This window comes from Mirounga angustirostris, unplaced genomic scaffold, assembly GCF_029215605.1.
Source record: "Mirounga angustirostris isolate CCGP_5_RB_7025 unplaced genomic scaffold, mMirAng1.0.hap1 SCAF_4, whole genome shotgun sequence".
Lineage (NCBI taxonomy): Eukaryota > Metazoa > Chordata > Mammalia > Carnivora > Phocidae > Mirounga > Mirounga angustirostris.
In genome coordinates, this window is record NW_026991712.1 from 16,535,783 (window position 1) to 16,560,037 (window position 24,255).

General features: G+C 44.7%; 1 protein-coding gene across 1 annotated transcript in view; it reads right to left on the reverse strand.

Moving 5' to 3' along the window:
• The window catches only part of FER1L6 (fer-1 like family member 6), a 148,342-nt gene that overhangs the window by 111,244 nt on the left and 12,843 nt on the right, over positions 1-24,255 (reverse strand). The window contains exon 2 of the mRNA XM_064587907.1: positions 2,869-2,951. Within this exon, the coding sequence (XP_064443977.1) occupies positions 2,869-2,951 (83 nt within the window). The remainder of the gene's footprint in view (positions 1-2,868; positions 2,952-24,255) is intronic.

The window sequence follows — 24,255 nt, forward strand, 5'->3', positions numbered from 1 at the left end:
TAATGTATAGCAAAGCTTAAGAACCACTTCTCAGACAGATTTTTGACAAAAACCAAAGAGTGTGTGGAATTCTCTCAGGCACTAAGAGACTGCATGGTGATGTTCAAAACTCTGACTCCAAAGGTTCTAACTTTATGTTTTGGGGCAAGTTACTTCACTTCTCTCAGCCCTGTCGTCCTCATCTATAAAGCCAGGCAAGGCCAATGTTACCTACCTCACAGAGGTGTTATTTTTTATTGTCTATTTTCTTTATAGTACTCTTCTCAACCTGTAATGCAGTTACCTACTCAAGTCTCAATAGATAAAAGAGGCTCCCCATCCCCCCCCAGAACAGGATGATTTGAGGACTTTATACAAAGGTGTGGGTACAGGAAAATCACAAAGAGTTGTGCAGCTATCTGGGGCTCACAGTTGCCAAGCTGTTTCTGTTTGGAGGCCCCAAAAATGAGGCAAGAGAGCAGTTACCAGAACCTGGAAGGAGAGGAAGTCAGGTCCAGTCAGCTCCCTACAACCCTTCAGTTGAGGGACACATCCAATCACTGGATCTGAGCTCATGCTCCTCCCTCCCTCATCCTTCCTGCTGAGGCGCCCCACTGGGGAGGGGACCTGGGTTCTGCATCAATACAGGTCAGCCTCCTGGGACCGAGAACAGGTGGAAAAGGGTGGAGAATTGATTTGGGAAAGGCAAACAGAAAAGTCCTACACAGGGTGATCCTCCCTCTAAACTACCCGAGGGCACTGTTCTATACCAGAATCTAGCGCAGAACCCAGCACTCAGTTTACAGTCCATTAGCATTTGTTGAGTAAATGAATGAATGGCTGATCATGGGAGGGACTCAATAACTTTGGGTAACTAATTAATGGATGGGTTAGGATCATTGGAATTTTATGAAATTTAAGACATAGCCACTATGCCTCAAATACATGGATATGAGAGCCACTGACTTTGAGAATCTCCAAATACTTCATCCAGTAAAACCCTAACTTCCCAGGCCAGGCCAAAAAGGAGAGAGCGTACTATGGACTTTGTTTTGTCAGTCTCCTACGGGGCAAGCCCCTGGCCATCAGCATAAATGCTATTTACTTTCTAGGAGGGGCCTGATTCCACTCTGCCCTGTTTGCTTTGTGGGCTAAAGACTCTAATTAGAATGAGCCTGGGGAGTCAGCTTCTCTGAAATGCCTCAGGTTGACTGCCCTAAATCTCCACCAGCTTGTTCTTTCCTCCCTGGTACAGTCAGTAGAGGCTCCTAACTGGAGGCTGACCCATGGAGTAGGAAAACCCAGGCTCTTGTATGAGATTGACCTCTGCTCAGAAGCCAGCTTCTCTACTTCTTAGCTGTGCAACTTTGGGTAAGCACTCAACCTCTCTGCACCTCTATTGTACAGGAGCAAAGGAACCTACATTTCAGAGTCATGAATGATGCATGTCAACTAAAAAGCAGCAGGGACTTACTAAATGTGTCCTAAATATTGTTTTTCATAAGGTCCTGAAAGTAAAGGACTGTCTCATTCAACCTTATGCCCCGGGACCCACTGCAGGGTCCTAATTTCAAGGACACCAGATAGGACCTAAAAGCCTTTTTCCCTGAGTAGGTAGCTTTAAGCCCTGTCTCCACTTAAAATGCCTCTCTCATCCCATCCAAGGATGACTTTATCGTTATTACCAACACTTTAGTATGAATAAGGGTCCATAGATTTCCACTATAGGTTATATGTGAGGGCAGGAAATGGAGTTGGGAGAGAGGGACATGAAGCGACAGAGCACCCGCAGGGGGCAGCAGTGAAGGGTGAGGGAGGCCCCCCAAGGAGACAAGAGGGGTGAAGATAAAGCAGACCCACTGCACCATTTTGGTTTAGAAATGGTCCAGAGAGCTGGCCTTGAATTCGCTGTTGTCAGGGCCGCTGGGCAGTGGACTCTAGGAGACCACCGCAGAACTGTCCATCGGAAGTGGTTAATCCTATCTGACTCAACAAACATGTGTGTCTACCTGACGCCAGGCCTATCCCCACTGGCACAGTTCACACTGTAACTTGGGGATTCATTTGCTCTTTTGAAGATGCAAGTAGCCCATTCTGAGGACACAAAGTCAGACAGCCGGGACTGACATCCCAGTGCTGCTCACTGCTTCCTGGCCTGTGCTCTGGGTCTCAAGGCCGATTCTGAGCTTCGTGCAGCCACACAGGGTCCTGTGATCTGAAGGATCTCATCGCACTTGGCTCAATACTCTGCTATTGCCATCCAGAAACTTAATAATTTCTTAACTATGGCTTTGCATTTTCGTTTTCCATGGTGCCCTGCAAATGCAGTAGCTGTCCTTCCCACACTTGACTTACTCTCTCTGCATCTCTACAACCTCCTGGGATAGCAACACCCACTGGTCGGATGATGGCGGGGTCGAATGAGACAATAAATGTAAAGCTTCCCCTGTAGCAGCTGCTGTCCTCACTCGTATTTTTAAAATCTCACTGGATCCTCCCCAAGGCGTGTGAGGTCGGCCCAGCAACCCCCATCGTGCCCACTTGCCAGAGGGAAAAGCCGAGAATCACAGCTGTGTTGTGATTCCTGGACCACAGAGCAAATCAGGACAGAAACAGGAGCTTGAACCTTGCTACTCTCGCCCCCTGGGGTCCCCTTCCACAGCCCAGCAGGTGTCCGCCCCACCCCTGTTGGGTCCAGTGACCAGATGACCAGCAGCACTGGGGCGGACACCATACCTGTGACCGGCAGGGCCCGAAGACCCAGCAGGCACCACACTTCCCACCTCACTCCCACGGAGGGAGAGCTCCATTCTCAGCCAAGGAGGGCTCAGCTCTGTGAGACCTGTAGGCACCAGGGTAGTGCATTTTCCCCACCCCCAAAAGCCTCACCTTGGGCAGCCTTATTGGCTAGGATTAACCCCTTTTCTGCTTTCTTCTTCTTCTTCTTCAGCTTGAGCCCAAACATCCCCTTTCTGAAAAGAAGAAGAAAAACTAAATAACACTGTAATAGTAACTTCGAGGAATCCAGACATATAAGGAGGAAATACACACACACACACACACACTGAGTTCTCCTGGAAGCTGACCAGCCTCCTCTTCCACCCTGGATGGGGATCAAAAGACCAGTGTCAGGATGACCCAACAAGCTCTTCAGACAGCTCTACATTTGCAGAAACCATGAAGCCCCCCAGAAATTATGGGTTCCACCTAGGACTTAAATGGGCAGAATATGAATACAAAGAGCCCCAGCCAGTATTTTGCTGTTTCTCCTCGCTTACTTGTACCAGGTACTAAAAATAAATGACATCATTTAATCATCATGGCAACCCTCTCTTGCCCATCTTATAGATGAGAAGGCAAGGCCCAGAGAGGGTAGGTAGTGTTTCTGAGGTCACACAGCTCTGAGCATCAGGACCACAGGAACCCAGGTTCTAACCGTTGGATGGCCTGAGCAGGTTACCCTGTGCAGAGTGAACACCCTTTCCAGAGCCAGGGTCCCAGGCCATTTCAAGGTCAAGAGACCCTGGGACTCATTGGGGTCCCACCACTAGTGCATGGTCTGTGCCCGGAATATCAGCTACTATTATTTTTGTCATTATTAGCTGTGAGCAGAAGCCACTTGGGGTCTCCTTCTATCCCAGGAAAGGGCTTGCTCCTCTGTCTTAACAGACAACAGAAGCATTCCACACACTCCTGAGAGAATCCTTTTCTAGAGTTGAGGGACTGAACACTGGATGGAAGGATGGATGGACCCAGTTCAGAAGAAAGTCCTGGCCTTGAGTCAGGCAGGCTGGTGAGCTGACCCTTGGAGGCTGGAGAAGGAATAACAAAGACAGAACAGAGGAGGAGAGAGCAGCAAACCCTCCCAGGAACACCCTGCGGTCCCAGAGCGATGTGAGGGAAGTGGAGGGCCATCAAAGTTGTCCGGTGTGCTTAGGAATATAGGACTCATGAGGGGCTAAGACCAGGGACTCCACATCAGGCTGTCTGGGTTCTGGTCCCAGCACTATGGGCAGACTGAGCCTCTCTGCACTTTAGGGTCTTCATGCATAAGATGAGAAAAGAAATGTAAAGCGTTTAGCACAGTGCCTGGAACATACCTGTTGCTCAATAAATGTTAGTTATGCTTGTTATTATTGTAATGGGTAAGATTAGGACCAATGAGTGGAAGCTACTAGGTGAAGAAGTTCACTCCATTTATTTATGTATTCATTTACTTACTTACTTACTTATTTGTTTACTTTCTTTTTATATCCTGCCTTAATTCAACTGAGGAATTAAGGAGCCCTCCACATTGGTGTTGTCTGAACAGTGAAATGGACTGCATTGAGTGGGAGTGAGTTCCCTGTTCCTGGAGGTGTACAAACAAAGGCCAGCAACCACTGGAAAAGGATGTTGTAGAGAGGACAAACATCAGAAGAGGGGGACTGGCTTATGGGATTCTGGGGGTCCTTTAAGACCTTGAGCTACAGTAGAATGGAAAAAATGGGCTCTGGAAGCCCCCAGACATGGATGGATTAGGCAAACCACGGTACTTCTCTGAGCCTCAGTTTCCCTGTGGGTACAAATTTATGGAAACAAATAATAAGGTACCTAACTTTACAGAATTGTGAGAATAAAATGAGGTGAAGTAAGCAAAGTACTGAGGGCAGTTCCTGGTATATAGAAAGTGCTGGGATGTGCCCTTTTTGGAGGTAGCATTTTCCCCTCTGATTTGCCATCATCTGTGATGCAAATCATTCTAAAGTCTCCCAAGAATCTCAGGAGAACATACACAAGGAGGATTTTCCTCTTCTGAAATTTCTTGAAGGCAACTTCCAATAACTTTTCTGTTTTCAAAAGAGAGTTACCAAGCAGAGGGCCAAGGTCAGTATCTTCCAAACCCTGACTTGCCATTGTGGTCTCCAAGGGCTCAATGCCATGATCATTTCATGGAGGCAGAATCTGATGTCCCTTGGAACTTGGCCAATGGGTTCTGCAGACTACTTGAAAAGGCTGAGTTTCTTCCATCAACAAGCAGGAAGTCACTACTAATAAATGACAGTATCTACCACAGGGAGACTCGATGCTCCTGGAGGAAGCTGACATCCTCATCACAGATGGCCTCAGCATTCTGAATCTCCCGTCGGGCAGCCGGTGACTGAGGCATTGAAGCATGCCTGAGGTGACTGGCGAGGGCAGAGGCAGAGGCAGAGAGAAAAATGGGTACCCCTGTCCCTCTGAAACCAGGAGCTCTTGGCCCTGTTGACCATTAGGGGCACCTCAGGACGTTTAAAGGATACCAATGTTTGGAACCATTTTCAGAGATCTGTAATTGCTTTGGAGAAAAACGAGTGCTGAGAAGCCCTGGCACAGCTCAGACCCAGCTACCGAGGAAGCCAGAGAGCCTTTCGCAGTAACGCCCAATGGATTTACAACCAGCTCAGCTCTCCTGGATGGGTTGATATTGGTTCCGCAAACACACAAGGTTGTTTGCCTGAAACCCTGAGTCAGTCATCAAGGGCACTCCCAGCGTGACTCCCAGCATGAAAGGCTTCTTGAAGAAAATTGATTTTTTTCCTCCTCAGCCCCATGACATCTGCAGTAGAGAGAAGGCATGGCTCACCAGCCCAGAATAATCATGCTGCTGGGAGACTGGGCAGCAGAAAGCGAACTGGAGACAGAATACAGCTCACGAGCCTGCTTGCATCACCTGTTAGCTCTCCAATTTAGGACCAGACACTTAACCCAGATGAGCATGCTTCATTCCCACGGGGCATTTCTTACCCAGTTCATACAGGGGCATCAAAACAGGAAACAAGGGGCGCCTGGTGGCTCAGTTGGTTAAACGACTGCTTTCAGCTCAGGTCATGATCCTGGAGTCCCTGGATCGAGTCCCGCATCGGGCTCCCTGCTCGGCAGGGAGCCTGCTTCTCCCTCTGACCCTGCCCCCTCTCATGTGCTCTCTCTCTCTCATTCTCTCTGTCTCAAATAAATAAATAAAATCTTTAAAAAAAAAAAGAAAAAAAGAAAAAAAAAACAGGAAACAAGGCTGGTAAAGTGTACAACGTGCTACAAAATACTGTGTTACAACACTGATGACAAGGAAATGTGCTACAATACTCCCCTGAGTGAGTCCAATATTTTTGAAACATGTATTAACACTCACTTTGGGCCAGGAGCACCATCTGACACACACTATCTCCTAGTACTCTCACAACAGATCGCAAGACAGATGCTATTATTTCCCATTTTTACAAATGAGAGGCTGTCAGGGGTTTCCAGCCAGTGTACTGGGGTCAGCCAGTAAGTCAGGAAGCAAGTCCCCAGGGCAGGAGCCATCAAACCCCTTTCTCCTTCTCAGTGTGCCACGGATTCCAGCATGGGAACCCTCCCACTTCACAAAAAAGGATGGGGCTCTCTGGCTTCAGATCTACTGAATTCCCTCCCAGGGCCACCCCAAGGTAAGTCAAGACACACAGAAACCCCCGTACCAACCTGGTCTCCTCAGGGTGAAAGCTACCATGACTCCAATATCTGTATCCAAACAATGAGAGTGTTAAACAGTGTGCGTGTTAGGCTCCCTTCAGCACCTCTGTTCCAGGTGGTGTCACTCCAGGTGGCCCCATAGGGAAGGCAGCCAACCTGGCACACAGAAAGAGGGGCTCGACAACCAGAGTTTGGGTCTCATCTCTACCATTTCTAACTATGCCGGTGGGGCTGGCCACGGGACCTCTTTGAGCTTCAGGTTCCACTTCTGCAGGAAGTGGCAATAAAGTTAACTCTGCTCTTCTCGTGGGATATTATGTATATGACCTCACTGAGTGCTCATGCTGCATTGTTAGGAGCTCTACAAATAATTAATGTCAACTCATATCCATGGCTCACTGGAGCCAGGATCGGGAAATGGCTCACAATTAGGGTCTCCATGTGGTTTTCCACTTGCCTTACAAAATTCCCCTTCTGGAATCACCTTTTCTACCTTCAGTATGGAGTAGAAGCAGCTCAGGCCAAGCAGCCAAACACTAAGCTAATTGAGTCAATGGGTGTGACCAGGACTAGCCCCTGCTGTTCTCCTCCCAGCTAAGAGGATGCAGATTGCAGGTCATCTGTGCACCTGACCCTCCAAACCCAGAGTCACAACATCCAGTGTGAAAAAAAACAAAAACAAAAAAAACCCACTTTGATTTGTGGATTTATTTATATGGTAAACACTTATAAACTTTAAATTTCCTTATTAAAAGAAGGGATTTTTATGTAATCAGGACTACCTTAAAAATAAAGCAAAACCAAGATCTACCACCATTCTGAGGTTATCCAGAGAGCCTTGGATAGATTCCCTGCTGCCTACTGAGGAATCTGCTCTGTGTACTCATCTTACTTTTAAAACTGGGTTATATTCATTAAAGGAAAACCACCAAATATAGAAATAGCCATAATGTGGATTTTGACTAAAGATAGTTAAAATAGGGGCGCCTGGGTGGCTCAGTCATTAAGCGTCTGCCTTCGGCTCAGGTCATGGTTCCAGGATCCTGGGATTGAGCCCCGCCTTGGGCTCTCTGCTCTGCAGGAAGCCTGCTTCTGCCTCTCCCACTCCCCCTGCTTGTGTTCCCTCTCTCGCTGTGTCTCTCTCTGTCAAATAAATAAATATTTAAAAAAAAAAGATAGTTAAAATATAAATCCATGGGACCTCCTGCCTTGCCAAGACTGAAATGTTTCTTCCTCTCTCCCCATCATCTTCCTATAACAGCTTGCCTGCTCTATATCCTATTTCTTTAGGCAATGATGCCCAACTTTGGTTATGCATTGGACTCATATGGGGCACTTTCTAAACAGTCTCCCACACTGCAGCCAGATCCCATCCCAGAGAGTCTGATGTCCCTGATCAGCAGTGAGGCCAATGCTCAGCACTTTTCAGATTCCCAAGGTCGTTCTAATGTGCAGCAGTGTTGCAAATCCCTGTGAATAAGTAATTAGTGCCAGAGAGCTCTCTTCCCAAAGAGAAGGTATATGGTTTTTAAGGGAAATTCAAAGACAAATTTTCAACCAAAGTGGGGGGCTGTGAAATTTAGGAAATTCGGAGCACTTGGTGAATATATTTGTAGGCTGGACTTTATCATCCTACCCCAGTTCCTCTTCCACTCAACCCCCATCCTGGCAATTAGCCCACAGAATTGGTCACCTTCTCTACTATGCACAGGATCAACCCAACCTTGGAGGACCTGACTCCTCCAATTTGAAAGAGCAGGATCAATCCTCTATTTGGGTCCAAAGTGTCCCAGACAATGGCCTGAATAGACTGAGCACTGACTCCCAATTTCATGAGAACCAGTTCGCTCCGGGCTACTACGATTTGCCATCTCCTCCCTCATTGCAGCAGTAAAGGAATGTTTCCCTGTTAGGCTCTCATTTTGTTCATTCCAGCTCAGTGGCCATCATAAGGAGATTCAGACATCAACTTCACAGACAGTCACTGAGAACCTCGATATTGCACCTGCAAGAGTCAGCTGAGTCAAGGAAATGCACCTCCGAGGATGCTAATGAATCCCTCCTCCTGTGGTTTCTCTGAACCAAGGATGACTCAGAAATACTTCGGAGCCACATCATGTAGAGCCGGCCTGTTTCAGCCAGCCTCTGACAGCCCTTCAGAGACTTTGCCAATGTTCAAGGACAAGGTGGTAGAAGGCTGGTGCTGTAGGACTGCCCCAGGAAAAGGGGGACTTTCCCCTCACATGCATCTTGCCCACCCTGCAGCATGCTGATGGGCCAACTACTGACACCTTTTCAACCTATGGCCACTGGCCTCCAACCTCTCCTGCTCCTCATCTATAGCTGAGATCAGCATGTGACGGCTTGATTAGAGTTCAAGGAAGATACAGAAATACATATGGGCAGGGGGTAGAGTTAGGGCTGTGAAATTCTTCCCAGCCCCAAACCTTCTCTTGCTTGAGCCCCTACAAAAATGTTCATTTTTCTTATTCCATCCTCTTTATATCCAGACTAACTGGAGCCCTGATCTCTGTTCTCCTAAAGACAAAAGAATCAAGCTCTCATCCAAAAATAGACTCCAGGCAGCTTCCCAACATTTGGAACAGGAGCTCTCCCTCCCTGCGTCTCAGCATAAAGGAGTCTTCGAACTCCTACCTTTTCCAGGCTTTCTCCTTTTCTTTACTTCCAGAACCTTCCTCTTCCCATATATTCCTTGATTACCTTTTGGCGGCAGAATGGCAAGAGTATGGCATCCATTGTTTGAGTTTTCCTCCCTTGGGTTGGGTTAAAGTCTGAGGCTCTTACTCCCATGTGGTCTTCCCTTCTTTGGGTCTACCTTGTCCCAGAATATTTTATTCCACCTCATGTCAGGTAGAAGAAGTCACTGAGGCAGGGCTTCTCCTCCCTGCAGCTGGGCACTGACCTCACCCAATTCTCAGGAAAAGATTTGAAAACCAATTTGGACTCCAATCCATATAGCTTCCTCCAACCTAGCTTTACCAGCAATAGATGTGATATTTTGATCCCTATTTGATGAGTAGGTCTATGTTTCAATGGGTTTTGAACATAACGGAGAAACAGAAGGGCTTGGTTATAACATCAGGGATGCAAATACACTAACATATAAAAATATTGTCGTAAGTGAGAGTCATTAATTCCATGATGGGTAAAGAAAGGACCTAAGAAGTCCCTTCTGAACCTCATTTTTTGGTGTCATGGACATGAAGACAGAAGGATGGGTGCTAAATTAAATTAAATAGCTATCTCTGCTGTAGAGCCTCAGAGCCTTTAATAATGCTGATGTATTGTAATTCTCCAAGGGGATAACACAGCATTCAGATTTTTCTAAATTGACTTGACCACACCCTTATCACAAAACACCTGATAATGTCTTAAAGAACACTGCGTGGGACACCCAGAGAAACAGTCCTGGCAACTTTTGGTGCTCTTTCTTCTTTTGAAACTTTTATGAGGGGAGCGGTGATTAAGTAAGAACCACTGAGGAAACAGAGAGCCCAGCACATCCCTTTTCTGCATCCATCCATGCTGATCCTGTTGCAGAGAAGCACCTAACCGGTCTTCCTGCCTCTCCGTTCTCTCTCCTTCCTGCAAACTAGTCTCCATCCTGTAGCCACCTTCACAAAATAGAAGAGCAGAGAGCTTTCTTAACATGATAAAGAATATCTGTAAAACTCCCTAGAGTTCATACCCTTCAATGGTAAATATTGAAAAACTTCTCCCTAAGATTTTTTAAAAAAGGAGACAAGGATGTTTATGAACACCCCTTTTATTCAGCACTGTCCTGGAGGCCCTTACCAGGTCCATAAAGTTTGACTATTTGAATCACTAAGTGAATTTAGCAGGGTATCTAGAAACAAGGCCAATATACAAAAATCAAGTGTACCTCTCTGTACCAAAAACAAAGAATTATAAGCTAAAACTATAAATAAAAAATACGATAATATGATCAAAAATTTAAAACTTAGGAATCATTCGAAAAACTTGACCTCTGTGTGGAATTGTTGAATCACTATATTGTAAACCTGAAACAAATAGTGTATGTTAAAAAAATTAAAAATAAAATAAAGTTAAAATTTTTTTTAATAAAATAAAAAATTGACCTCTACACTGAAAATTACCAAAAAAAAAAAAAAAAAGATAAATTGAAGGATAGCCCATGCCCATGGATTGGAAAATGCAATACTGGAAAGATGTCAAACTTTTCCAACTTGATTTGGAGATTATTATTTATTGTAATAAATAATATTATTTCTGGGTTCTCCAGTTTTGCAAGGAGGAACAAGTCACTCAGTGCTCCAGATTCCTAGCACTTTGTTCTTATCCTTATTATAGCCTTTATCACATGGGTCATAATAGTTACTTGAAAAGGTCATTCTCTTTTATTACATGCTGAGGTTTTGAGGCCAGTAACCATGTCAGGTTTATGTCTGTACTTTCAGTGTCTGGCACAATGCCTGGTACAGAGTAGGGCTCAATGACTATTGGACACACGGATGGACAGATGGACCGAGAGAGCCTACGCATAGAAAGCTCCACAAGATTTCACCGGCAGTTCTTTGGCTGTCTTCAAAAATGTATCACATTGAACAGAAAGGAGTTAAGGCCATTCCAAGACTGTCTCCTCATGGCTAGCTGAATGCTTTTCTTTCCAGACCACACTGGGATTGAGCCAAAATTTGGTTATCCATTGTACAGTGTATAATTTATTCAATATATTCATCCCCTTTATTATCATTATTCCAAGTGTTCTGGAACAGTCTTAATAGCCACAGTCCCTTAGACATGTAGGATAAGCCAGACACTGGGTTAAGGTTCTCCATAGTTTTTTTAAAATTTAGTCATCCCAACAACCATCTGATAGAAGGGTTCAATCTCCCTTCGGGATGTAGAGATTGAAGTCTAAAAGGTTAAGTAACCTGCCTTAGATCCCACAGCCATAAGCTGCAACCTAATTCTGGCCTGGCAGACCTCTACTCTACGCTACCTCCCAAATATCAGTCAGAGCCACAGTTTTTTAAGCACCTAGAGAAGCCAAATATTGTGCAATCCTCACTTCCCAGATGCTGAACACTGCAGCTCAGAGAGGTTTGGTAACTTGCCTATAGCCACACAGCAGTCTGTCACCGAAGCCTAGGCTCTGTGCTCTGTTTGCCCCCCGCCCCCAGCGGCTCAGCTGTCTAAGAACAAGTAAAGGAGCGATAACCGCTGCAGCAGTCCTGTGGGCTTCCAGCTCCCCGACTCAAGCAGACGGTGCAGTGAAGCTCAGCAATAAGAACCCGAGCCTCACCTTGACCAGTGGGGGCTCCTAACAGTGCCCAGACGCAATCGCACTCGCTAACTTCTTGGACCGGAGGCAGCTCAGCGGGGCAGGAGGGACAGCGTCCAGCACTGGTCTTGGGAAGAGGGAAGCTTCTCTCTAGAACGCAGTGGCCCAGCGGAGTAGGTGTCAGGCATAAGGCTGCTCCATCGCGAGCGGCAGGTGCCTCCCAGGAAATGCCTTTCCATGTATGTCTGCCGCCAACACCCTATCTCTGTTTGAACTTCAGGCCCTCCTCATGGCTTGGCTGCCAGAGCCCAAGACTCTGATCAGCAAACGCAGCAGCTCAGAGAAGGTCCTGAGAGGAAGGGCCATTGACGGGTTTCTCTCCAAGTCAGGTAGCCCTGGGTAGATCAGGACTCGGAAGAACCCTAGCTCCAGACAGTGCCAAAGCCCTGGGTGCTTTCCAGCCACTATCCAGCCATCCAGCCTGGCCTTTTAATCCTTCACACCATCCCCTGCTCACTTATTTACTTAGGGCCAGTTCTAGATTCCTTTACAAATATTAACCTATTTAAGACCCACAACAGCCCTCAGAGGTAGGAACTGTTATTGTACCCAATGTATGGATGGCAAAACTGAGCCACGGAGTGCTTGGTAGGTGCTGGGATTTGGACTGAAGCCACCCGATCTCAGAGGCTGCCCTCTCAGGCCCTCTGGCCTGCTGCCTCTGTGGCTTTTATCCTGATGCTGTCTCAGAGAGGTCAAGTTTATAAGGAGAAAAATGAATAAAACATAAAAGAGGACATTTTGGTGTCAAATGCCTCAGAAACTCTCCCTACAGTGGGTTGAATGGTGGCGCCCCAAAAGATATGTCCACGTGGTGGAAAATGTGAATATGCCCTTATTTGCAAAAAAAGAATCTCTGCAGATGTAAATTAAGTTAAAGATCTCAAGAGGAGGGCGCCTGGGTGGCTCAGTCGGTTGAGCGACTGCCTTCGGCTCAGGTCATGATCCCGGGGTCCTGGGATCGAGTCCCACATCGGGCTCCCTGCTCCATGGGGAGCCTGCTTCTCCCTTTCCCTCTGCCCCTCCCCCTGCTTGTTCTCTCTCTCTCTCTCTTTCTGGTGTTCTCTCTCTCTCAGATAAACAAATAAAATCTTTAAAAAAAAATTTAGTAGTTTTGCATCCTGGAAAGGACTAGAGGCTACTTAATGTTGAACAATCAAGGAGAAAGTTCCTCTGTGAAGCTAACATTTGAATTGAGACCTAGGGGCACCTGGGGGGCTCAGTCATTAAGCCTCTGTCTTCGGCTCAGGTCATGATCCCAGGGTCCTGGGATCGAGTTCCGCATCGGGCTCCCTGCTCAGCAGGAAGCCTGCTTCTCCCTCTCCCACTCCCCCTGCTTGTGTTCCCTCTCTCGCTGTGTCTCTCTCTGTCAAATAAATAAATAAAATCTTAAAAAAAAAAAAAAAAAAGATCTCAAGAGGAGATCATTTTGGATTATCTGAGTGGTCCCTAAATCCAATAACTGTCCTCACAAGGAGCAGAAAAGAAGAAGACCCGGACAAGACCATGTGGAAACTGAGGCGGAGATTGGAACCCTGTGGACACGGGCCAAGGAGCACCTGGAGCCACCAGAAGCCAGAGAGACAAGGAAGGATCCTCCCCTGGAGCCTTCAGAGGGAGCACGGTCCTGTCAGCTCCTTGATTTTGGACCTCTGGCCTCCAGAACCGTGAGAGGATAGATTTCTGTAGCTTTTGGCCTCCAAGTTTGTGGCCATTTGTTAAGGCAGCCCCAGGACCCCGGCACCCTGCTCTCGGTCACTTCCTCTTGCACATATCGGCACCGCAGGAAAGGAAGGAATGTTGGCTTCACTCCACTGAGCACGTCATGGGGGAGGCTGGGAGGTTAGTGCCCGTCGGCCTGCTGGTAGTGTAAGAGCCTCCGTGGTGCAGACAGCGAGGGAGGAAGGCAGTCAGTCCCCAGTGTGGGGCAGACGGCTGGGAGGCAGGTTTTGCAGGTAAGGACTGAGCAAGTTAAATAGGAGTTTCCCAAAGCAGCCTCACTCAAAATCTGCAGCTGAGTGCTCATTGCCCCCAGAGAAAGGAGCCTCAGCTCAGGGATTCACAGGCAGAGAGCAGGTCTCCGGTGCATCCCTCCTTCCATTCTGGATCATGGGAGATTTGCACCCCATCAGAAGCAGAGGTTGTCAGAAGCCAGTGAGTCCCAGCCTCACGTGTCACAGGTGGGGAAAGTCATGACCGCACAGCTGACGTCGTCCGAGGTGGCACAGCTCGTCACGGCCGCGTCAGAGCTGGAACCCGTCTCCAGACCCCTGATCCTTTCAAAGGAACCAAACCTCCTCCCCTCATCTGATCTCCTCTTCACAGAGATCCTGCGGTAACCCTTATCAGCGCTGAGCAGCCCTGAGCCCAAAGCATTCTCCAGCTGAAGTTCCCATCCCTCCTCCTAAAATTTAAACTTCTCTCCCCTTGTTTGCAGAGTGATACCCTCCCCACGAGCCTGCTGCGTCTGACTCAGATGCCAGTACACATCCTGAGAGCAGACAGCATCTGGCTGTACGGTAGACACTCCACAGCACATGTCGGCTGCTTGCTCGTTGCAGGGAAGCCCCCCATGAACGACCCCGCTCACAGCCTCGTTTCTCTGTGCATCTCCTGCTGCTTGCTGTCTGCCCCGGCCACACCACCTTCCTTCAGTGACTTGATGGGACCATGTCCCTTCCTCCAGGTCTCTGCACCGGCTCCTCTCTGTGCCTGGAATCCACATGCCTTCACACACCTCTGCCGAGTTCATGCTGTCCTCTCCTCCAGGGTCACAATATCATTTTGTCAGAGGCTTTCCCCAGGTTCAAGCAGATCCCCCAGATCCTCAGTGCTTTTTCTTTTCATTGCTGATCCTAGTTTGTAATTTTATTTTTATGTGATTTTTTTCATTAGTGTTCACCACTGCATTAAACAAAAAGGTCCATTAAGGTAGGAACTCAGTCTAGCTGACTCATCATTGTCTCCCCAGGACCCAGTACGTAGACCACACATGTAATTCATTCATTGGTTCATTTTGCAAACATTTATTGAACAAAATGCTGAGCCGGGGAAAAGAAATGTACAAAGAAGGAATAGACAAAACCACCACCCCTCGGGAGAGGAAAGTCAAATAGATGAGCTATGGTCGACTCTAAGAAATTACCCAGCAAGAAATCACCTTTGCTACCTCACTTACCCTCTTTCCTGCACTTGCCTCTGAACCCTTTTAGCCCTGACCAGTATTTCCCCAAGGTTGAACTGGCAAAAACTCAAAGCAGTCACAAATGTAACTGGTAAACAACTCTGGAAAATGAACTTAAGGGGAGTGATGCTGTACAATTATCTAGAATGAAATTTGGGAATTGTCTTTACAATTCAATTAGCCTCAGAATTATTTTAGAAATGCAAAAGGAAGAATATGTTGCCAAGTGAGAGGGTTTAACAACTCTCCTCCAGCCCTCTCCACTCTGGGAAGAATAGTCCCCTTACCAGGAAGCTGCTACATTGGTTCCAGATACAAATACAGATCAGATCAACAGGAATCATCCCCCACCCTCCCACATGCTCTGCCTTCTGCCATGTGGTCTCCTGCCAGAGGAAATATATCACAGCGTCTGCAATCATTATCCCACGTACAGCCAGAGTCATGGACTGTTTCCTTGGAGAACTCACAACACTCGTTATCATGCTTCAACAAACATTTACTCAGTACCTATTAGATGCCCAGCACAGTAGTAGGCTTGTGGGAAATTCAGAGCTGTGATGGCCAGACAACAGCATTCTAGCAACTAATACACTTGAAAAGCCTACAGCTACCCCGTAATAAAAATCTTCTCTATTTCTAGAAAGCTTCATAGAATACAAACAGCTTTCCTATGTGGCTTTGCATCACAGAAGCTATGTGAGGCAGAAGGGACAGATCTGCCCCACTCTCGTTTAGTAAATTAGTAGTAAATTAAATGCTTAGGTCCCAGAAGCCTTGACTGACTTACTCAAGGTTGCTTGGCTAACAAAGGACACAACTAGAAATTGTGGCAGTCATGAAAAGTGCCACTCAGATCTCCAGATGCAGAAAGCACTGGTAACTGACAGCCCCAGCTGTTACACCTCCCTACCCACTACCGTACCTCACTAAGCCCACTCTGCCCATGGACTTCTCCCAGCTAATGACTACTCACAGCCAGAAAACTAATTCAGGCCCTTCCTGCAAGACTCAGAACTCCTCCAGTGGATGGTGTGGGCCACAAGAATCCTTGTCGACTTGGAGGAGGCTTTCTTAGAAGACTCTCCCAACCCAATTCCCCTTCCTTTCTGCTCTCTGTCACAGATGTCTGTCCTGCATCATGGTCTAAAGACTCTCCTTGCTTCCTCCTGCTCCTACCTCTTGATCCTTCCCAGGTATTCCTCCAAATAAATCTTGAACAGATCAATGCCAGCTTGGAATCTGCTTTCTGGAGGACCCACCCTAACAGAACTAGAATCCAGACCTTGTCATTCACAAAGGGATCTTCCACCAATAAAGAGATGCCATTTTAAAATACATTTGAAAAGTGCTGGGGTAAATCCAGTGTTACCGGACTTTCTAGATTCAACAAGATGCTAATGCATAACTGATTCCTCAAAAGTATAAAACTACCACAGAATCTAGTGGCTCCCAAATTGAGTTGACAATAAGAACTTTTATTCAGTTCTCCCGAATTCAAGACTAGAATGTTGGCTTTCCACAGACCACAATTTGGGGAATGCTGTAAAGCTCCACTCTCCAACAAATAAATACCTATTCTTTGTTTGGCATTGCTAAAGAGCCTCAAAAAGATGGTTTGATACTCTCTTCTTTTGCTATTCTCAAATATATGTGCAATAATATTGAAAAAATAGGCAGAAAAAGCAAGCAAGCCAGGCAACCCTCAAGCAATGTAATCTTCCCTGGAAAAATAGGAAATTAATTATCCTTTACATTAAAGCTTTATTCCTATTTTTAGAAAATGGTTTGATTTTAATTATTTAAAATAGGGTCATCTTCAAGAGATGGGTAAACTGAAAAGCTTTCAAACATAAGCAATGGATCCTAAATTGTCTACAGGTTTTAATATTGGACCTGTTACTCCTGCAGGCATTTCTCAGTGAATTCACATTAAAAAGGGTTCCACTCAATGTCAAAAGTCAAGGATTGGACCTCAACAACTCTTCGTGATTCAACACTTGAATGGAAAGGGAACAATCCGTGACACAAATTGTTCTATAGCTTTTTGGCAAAATTCCTGGCAAAGCCAAAGCTCAGAGTGTTTGGAGCTTAGTGGGAAAATGCTTTTCTGTGTACCAAGGAGGTGTTCCTTGTGTAAACAGTTAGGTGAGAGTCACCTGAAAGAGTAAATCCGGGTCATTTCGGGGGCAAGAGACCTACAGATAAATCTATATGGGATTCAGCCTTCTTAAACTTCACCAGTTTTCCTTCTTCTCCCTCCTTGAGAGGTACAGTAATGAAGAGAAGACGTTCTTGGTAAGATGCAATGGGAGGAACCAGTTGCTTTTTGGTCACCCGCTAGGTAATAGGCAAATACCGTAGCAAGCACCTTACGAACGTGTCATTTAGCCCTCCTAATCTGGGAGGTAAGTAGGACTATCACCCTAACTTCTTTTTAGATGAAGAAACAGAGGCCCAGAGAAGGCAAGCTACTGGCACAAGATCGTAGACATTGCAAGTGACATTTCTTAACATCTCTTAGAATTATGTTTGCTTCTGTCCTCTGTCATCTCTTGGTTCTTTTCTTCTTTCCCATACTTCTTTGTAACATTTCAACAAGACCGTTAAATTACTATGATAGTAGAAAAATATTTTTCTACAATAGTAAAAGTGAGACAAATTTGTTTTTACTAAATATTTGTTGAAAGAGCAGTTATATTAGTCTTGTATTACTGACCAGTTATCTGTATTAGGCCACAAACAGACACAAAAGAACCAGAAAGAATTAAATTCTTTTCCTAAAGTTGCTAATATTCTAGAAGGGAAAATGAAAAGCATTAATAAAGCTACATTATATTATATACAATATTATATATGTTAATAAGTATAACATTATTAACACCTATTCACATATATAATACTGCCTCCTATCTCTTTCCCAACTTGGGTGTCAAGGACACTGTGAGCTTTGGTGGTCTCTGCTCATCCTTGTGCTCACAGGATTGGAAAGACTGGGCTGAGCTTCCCTGTGACCCTCACAGGCCCCTTCTCAGAGGTCAGGAGGCCATTCTGGAACTATGTGACCTCAATCATTGGTCGCTCAGCAGTCTGGGAGGTGGCCATCATAAAAGTGATAGATGGAAGGATTTAAATTCAAGTCGGACAGAGTTGAGATGCTGGTAGCAGGGGCAGAAGCCCAAACTCACACAGGGAAAGACAGCCTGCTGAGGCCCCAAGGAGGGAACAGCAACTGGGTTTCAAAAGCTCTGAGTCAACAGAAGTCACGATGTAGAGAAGGAGTAGAAAGAAATCAATTGGTGGTGGTAGCAGCAGTTGATGCAGAGACAGAGGGGGTGAGTCTACCTACGATCAAACAAGAAAGAGTCAAAGGAAGCCTGGTGCCCAGGGGGATTCTGGGATAATCAGATCTCCTGAGCTGATGTGAACCCAGAACAGTAATGCCAGTTCCTGAGCGATACTCCCATCTCTAAGAGGGGGGCTATACTGAGGTTTCTGCTCATCCATAAGGCTGCCTGCCGGAATCCGTTCCATGTATAACAATAATTATAATCATAATCATAATGACAATTATTTTTTTTTAAAGATTTTATTTATTTATTTGACAGAGAGAGACACAGCGAGAGAGGGAACACAAGCAGGGGGAGTGGGAGAGGGAGAAGCAGGCTTCCCGCAGAGCAGGGAGCCCGATGCGGGGCTCGATCCCAGGACCCTGAGATCATGACCTGAGCCGAAGGCAGACGCTTAACCAACTGAGCCACCCAGGCGCCCCATAATGACAATTATTAATTTGAGCATTAATGACATGCCAGGAACTGCAACACTTTTATATTCTTATCTCATTTCAACCTCAAAACAACTCTGTAAGGTAGCTACTGTTATCCCTATTTTACAGACAAGGAAACAGATACAGAGAAGTTAAGTGATTGGTCCAGAATCAACGGCCCTATGGGTGGTGCAGCCAAGATGTGCCTCCGACACCTTCACTCTTAACTTCTATACTTCCTTGTTTCATTCTCCCATATTCAATGTATCCGTAGAACAAGCTTCCCTTACTAGGGGTAACCTGCATGTTATTTTGTTCTGTGCAATCTCAAGGAACCCAAATCATACTAACACTGAACCACACAGGGGAATCATCACCAAAACTGGCTATAGGACAAGTTTCTTTCTGGAAAGTACTATCATCTTGTGAAAGATCCAGGAGAAACAGGACATCCTCATGCAACTATTGCTGCACAGTAAAAAGTGGATAATTTTGATTCCACGTGGCTATAATATTCTGACAGACTGAGGGCACATCTGAAAGTGATTACCATCACCACCACCCTCAATGTTTTCCCAGGCACCCAGAAAGCTCCTGGAGACAGACAAGATACAGTTCACTCTTCTTGCCCTCAGCATCCCATTCAGTGTAGTTATCCAGTTAATAATATACAGCATGCACTCAAAAATTTTTAAAATGCACAACGTACACCGAAGAAAGCTTATTATTAATTCAGTCCAATGCCTTCCTTCTGCAGGAAAACTGAGGGCCAGATCAGCCCCCGGTCACACAGATCAAACTTAGGTCAGATTTGGAGTGGAACCCGAGACTTCTGCCTGTCAATCTAGCTCTGCATCTACCTAAACATGTGGCCTGTCTTCTTGAATGGAACAGTGATTAAAAAAAGAATTATTTGGATTAGACTACTTCTTGGTTCAGTCCATTAGGATAGAGTGAATATTATCAAATGTCCTTTGACAGTTAAGTATCTTGTGCCAGGGTCATCATTTTAACCAACAATGAGCAGATATAAGAAAGGGTAAGAGAGTACATTGGAGTTGATCTCTGATCTGGGTTACAATAAATGTAAGCTCTCATCAATTGCAGTGGCTCCCTGGAGAAGCGGTTCAGAAGGTTTTGAAGCTGTGGTAGATTACCTGCAACAGGCAAGGTAGAGAACAGTGGTGTGTGTATTTACTGACTCAACGCCTGACTATCCCCTAGAAGTTGACTTTTTAAAGCTTGAATACTACATATCTGTTTTATTATTAGTCACCCTCTTCTCTTAGCAAGCAGGAGACCAGAAAATGATATGAATTTCCATGACCTTGGAGAAGTGTGCTTTCTCCTCTGTGTTTATTCTGATTACTTGATCACTCTATCATAACATGTCATGTCATATTACATCACATTGTATCATATTTGTGTGTGTGCATGTGTGTGTGTGTGCATGAATGTGTTGGTGGTAAGAAAGAGAGTCATAAAATTTGGAAGATAGTTGAATAAAGAAGTTTTTTAAATCAACTTTTTATAGAACAACATGAGGAAAAGTACACAAAACAAAAATAGCAACCCAATAAATGATCACAAAGTCATGTAAACACCACTCAGATCTAGAGCTAGAACATTGTGTGCTCTGCACACCTCCCTTTCTCTCAATCTTGTCCAAAGAACCTGCTTTCTTCACTTCTTCTTTTTTTCAGTTTTTTTTTCCTGTGAATTTTTATTTCAAAAATTTTCAATTCTACAGAAGAGTTTCAAGAACAATGTAATAAACACAGACACTTTACCTTGATAGGGTAGTTGACATTTTGCCATCTGTTTTCTCTATCTTTATCTTTTTTTGTTGTTGTAGTTTCCGCCTTTTTCCCCGTGGAACCATTTGGGAGTTAGTCATGGACATCATGATACATAACCATCAAATAATTTATCATTCATAGTTTCTTAAGATCAAAGGTACTCTTTTATTCAACCACAATACAACCACTACACTCAGGAAATTGATACAGTACTATTAATACTATTGAAATAATACTATTATCCAATATATCCAATAATACTATTATCCAAGTTCAGATTTCTCCAGTTGTCCCAACAATGCCCTTTGTATCTATTAAAAGCCTTTTGGGGGGCCCAGAATCCAAGCAGGGAGTCTCACACATTGCACTTAGTCATGAAATTTCCAATCTCCTCTAGTATTGGGTGGTTTCCTGAACTTTTTGTTTTGTCTTTATGAAATTGATATTCTTAAAGACCAATTATTTTACATATTTTTCTCAGTTTATACTTGTTTGATTACTTCTTCATGATTAGATGCAGGCTGAACTTTCTTTTTTCAGAGAGGCACACAGATGATGTGGCTTCAGTGCATCACTGGGGAAGGCATGTGATATCCATTGGCTCATTATTGTTGGTAAGTGCAATTGGTTGGTTAAGTGGTGTCTACGATTCCTCCCAACAGCCTCTCATCCAATGGTTTTAGCCTCCATGGATGATTCTTAGCTAATTAATGATCACTATAGGGATTGCAAAATGATGATTTATGTTCTTTTTTTCTATTATTACCTCTGTGTATAAAAAAGAGATTTCCTTCTTTTTCTCTTCCAACCCCCTCCCCCTCTTTAGCATCAGTATGGGTTTATGGGTTACTTATTTAATTGGTTATAATCCATTCCTGGGTTATTTATTTTGATACTCAAATTGTCCCATATTTTGCTGGAGGGAGCCCCTTCGGGTAGGCTCCTGTGTCCCTTTGACACATCCCCATCAGCTTTTAAATACTTTCTTCCTTTCTGGCATAGTAAGGCTTTCCAGGTTCATTATAAGAGAGGAACGGCCTAACATCTTTTTTTTATTATTATTATAAGATGCCTATCTAACATCTTATAATTATAATGTTAGAAAAAACAGGAAGGTGAAAATCAGTGCTCAATCTCAACACTGGCAAATACAGCCCTGAATTTTGACAAAGATCAGTAGGTTCTATATTGGTCTTACTGATCTTTGAAGCCCCAGAAATAGGTTATGGGAAAGGCAGTTGTCTGTGAGAGGCTGCTGGGAACAGACCCTGCTGGTCATGGGCAGGCCCACAGGCTCAGCCAAGTGTAGTTTCATTAACACCCCGGTCAACACGTCTCCTTGAGTGTATCCATGGTAATGGAAGATAAGAAGCATATGGTAATTAAAACCACAAGTAATTTTAACTCTTGCTTCATGAACAATATGAGAGCAGCAAACCAATTATGAAATTATCTATTTGCTCTGCATCAATTTTAATTTCACCTGCCCTCTCATCTGCTGAGCATGAGGGTGCTCAGCAAAAGGGGCCAATAAAAGTCAAACAGAGAAGATCATGAGGTTAAAAATCCCCCAAATTGGTTGTTGCAAAAAAAAAAAAAAGTCAAATGTGAAAATGATCCACCAAAGCAGACACTTAGGGTCAGGGACGTCTAGATAGTTCGCATTTCACTTGGCAAGTGTCCCTCAAACAACTGTGCAATGCCAGATGAGTATGTGAAAAGAAATAAATATACCTGTGTATTAGGATGGGGAAAAAAATAACCTCTTGGTCAGAGGTGGCCACTGGCCGTGCCACCAGGAACCTGATATCACAGTAGGATAAATGCCATTAGGGATGTCCCCAGTGAATGGTCCTCATGCTTTAAAATTGCTCTGCACTCACCCAGTTGTTTTAAGTACAGAACCCCAGAAGAGAGCCCACACTCCTTACAGGGCAAGTTCAATGAGAAGGCCACATCCTGGGGAAGATACGAGGAGCAGCTGATTTCCATCCCACAGTGCGTTGCCCTACTTTTTCACCATAGATTTTCCAGGTCCTTCAGTATTTTTTACTGAGTTAATTAAGACATTGCCCTCTGAGTCTGGGAAGTGCATTGATATTTTTAGATAAAAGATGGTTTCAGACTGACCTTTCAAATAAACAGCAGTGAGTTCTTTAAGGCAAAATAAGAATACTGTGACATCTCATAAACTTGCACCCAACTGAGTGAGAACCGGGGGCTCAGAGAAGTTGAATGATGGGTGAAAATCAGGTCATAAGTGACAGATCCAGGGCCAGAACTCAGCCATATTCCTCTTTCCTTGGTAGTTGGCTCTTTGCTTCCTCCACTAATAAATCAACTTGTGTTTTGTTTTAGTCTGTAAACTTCTTGGGGGCAAGATTCATCCCATTTTCATCATAGTAGCTTCACACTCATAAGCACAACATTTTGCAGACAACAGGTGTTTGAGGAATGTTTCAGAGACTCTAACCCACTGATTTTACAGATAAAGGAATGGAAGCCCAGTGAAGCTCTAAATTGCCCAGGGTCCTATTATACCTGCTGAAGGATCTAATTCTAAAAGCCAGTTCTCCTCTCACCCTAGTGCTTCCATTACACCAATGCTTTCCCACTTTAGCTATTTGAATACCACCTTCAGACAATGCCAAAACCACATCTCTCCTTTATCATTAACTGAGTTTTTTAAAATTAGCTCACCATTTATTAGTCAAATAAATTTATAATAAAATAAAACTGTGAGGTGCCTGGGTAGCTCAGTCGTTAAGTGTTTGCCTTCGGCTCAGGTCATGATACCAGGGTCCTGGGATCGAGCCCCGAGTCAGTCTCCCTGCTCAGCGGGGAGTCTACTTCTCCCTCTCCCACGCCCCCTGCTTGTGTTCCCTCTCTCGCTGTGTCTCTATCAAATAAATAAAATAAGTAAAATCTTTAATAAATAAATAAATAAAACTGTATGTTTTATTTTACTACACTTGATCTTAGCCAAAAGTCCGAGAAGCAATTGTATGTTTTATTTTAAATGGTAAACTAGTAACAGATGACTTCACAGAAAATAATTTTAAAAATAAACTGGGTGGGCTCTTTCCATATTTTGGCTATTGTGGGCATTGCTTTTATAAACATTGGGGTGCAGATGCCTCTTGGAATCACTATGTTTGCATCCTTTGAATAAATACCTAGTAGTGCAATTGCTGGGTCATAGGGCACCTCTATTTTTAACTTTTTGAGGACCCTCCATACTGTTTTCCAGAGTGGCTGCACCAGCTGGCATTCCCACCAACAGTATAAGAGGGTTCCCCTTTCTCCATATCTTTGCCAACATCCGTTGTTTCCTGAGTTGTTGATTTTAGTCACTCTGACTGGTGTAAGGTGGTATCTCACTGTGGTTTTGATTTGTATTTCCCTGATGCCAAGTGATGTTGAGCATTTTCTCATGTGCCTGTTGGCCATTTGGATGTCTTCTTTGGAAAAATGTCTGTTCATGTCTTCTGCCAATTTCTTGACTGGATTTTTTGGTTTTGGGGTGTTAAGTTTGATAATTTCTACAGATGAACATAAGGGAAGGGAAGGAAAAATGAAATAAGATGAAAACAGAGAAGGAGGCAAACCACAAGAGACTCTAGCAAACAAACAGGATTGCTGGAGGGGAGGTGGATGGGGACATTAAGAAGGGCACTTGAAGTAATGAGCACTGGGTGTCATCTGCAACTGG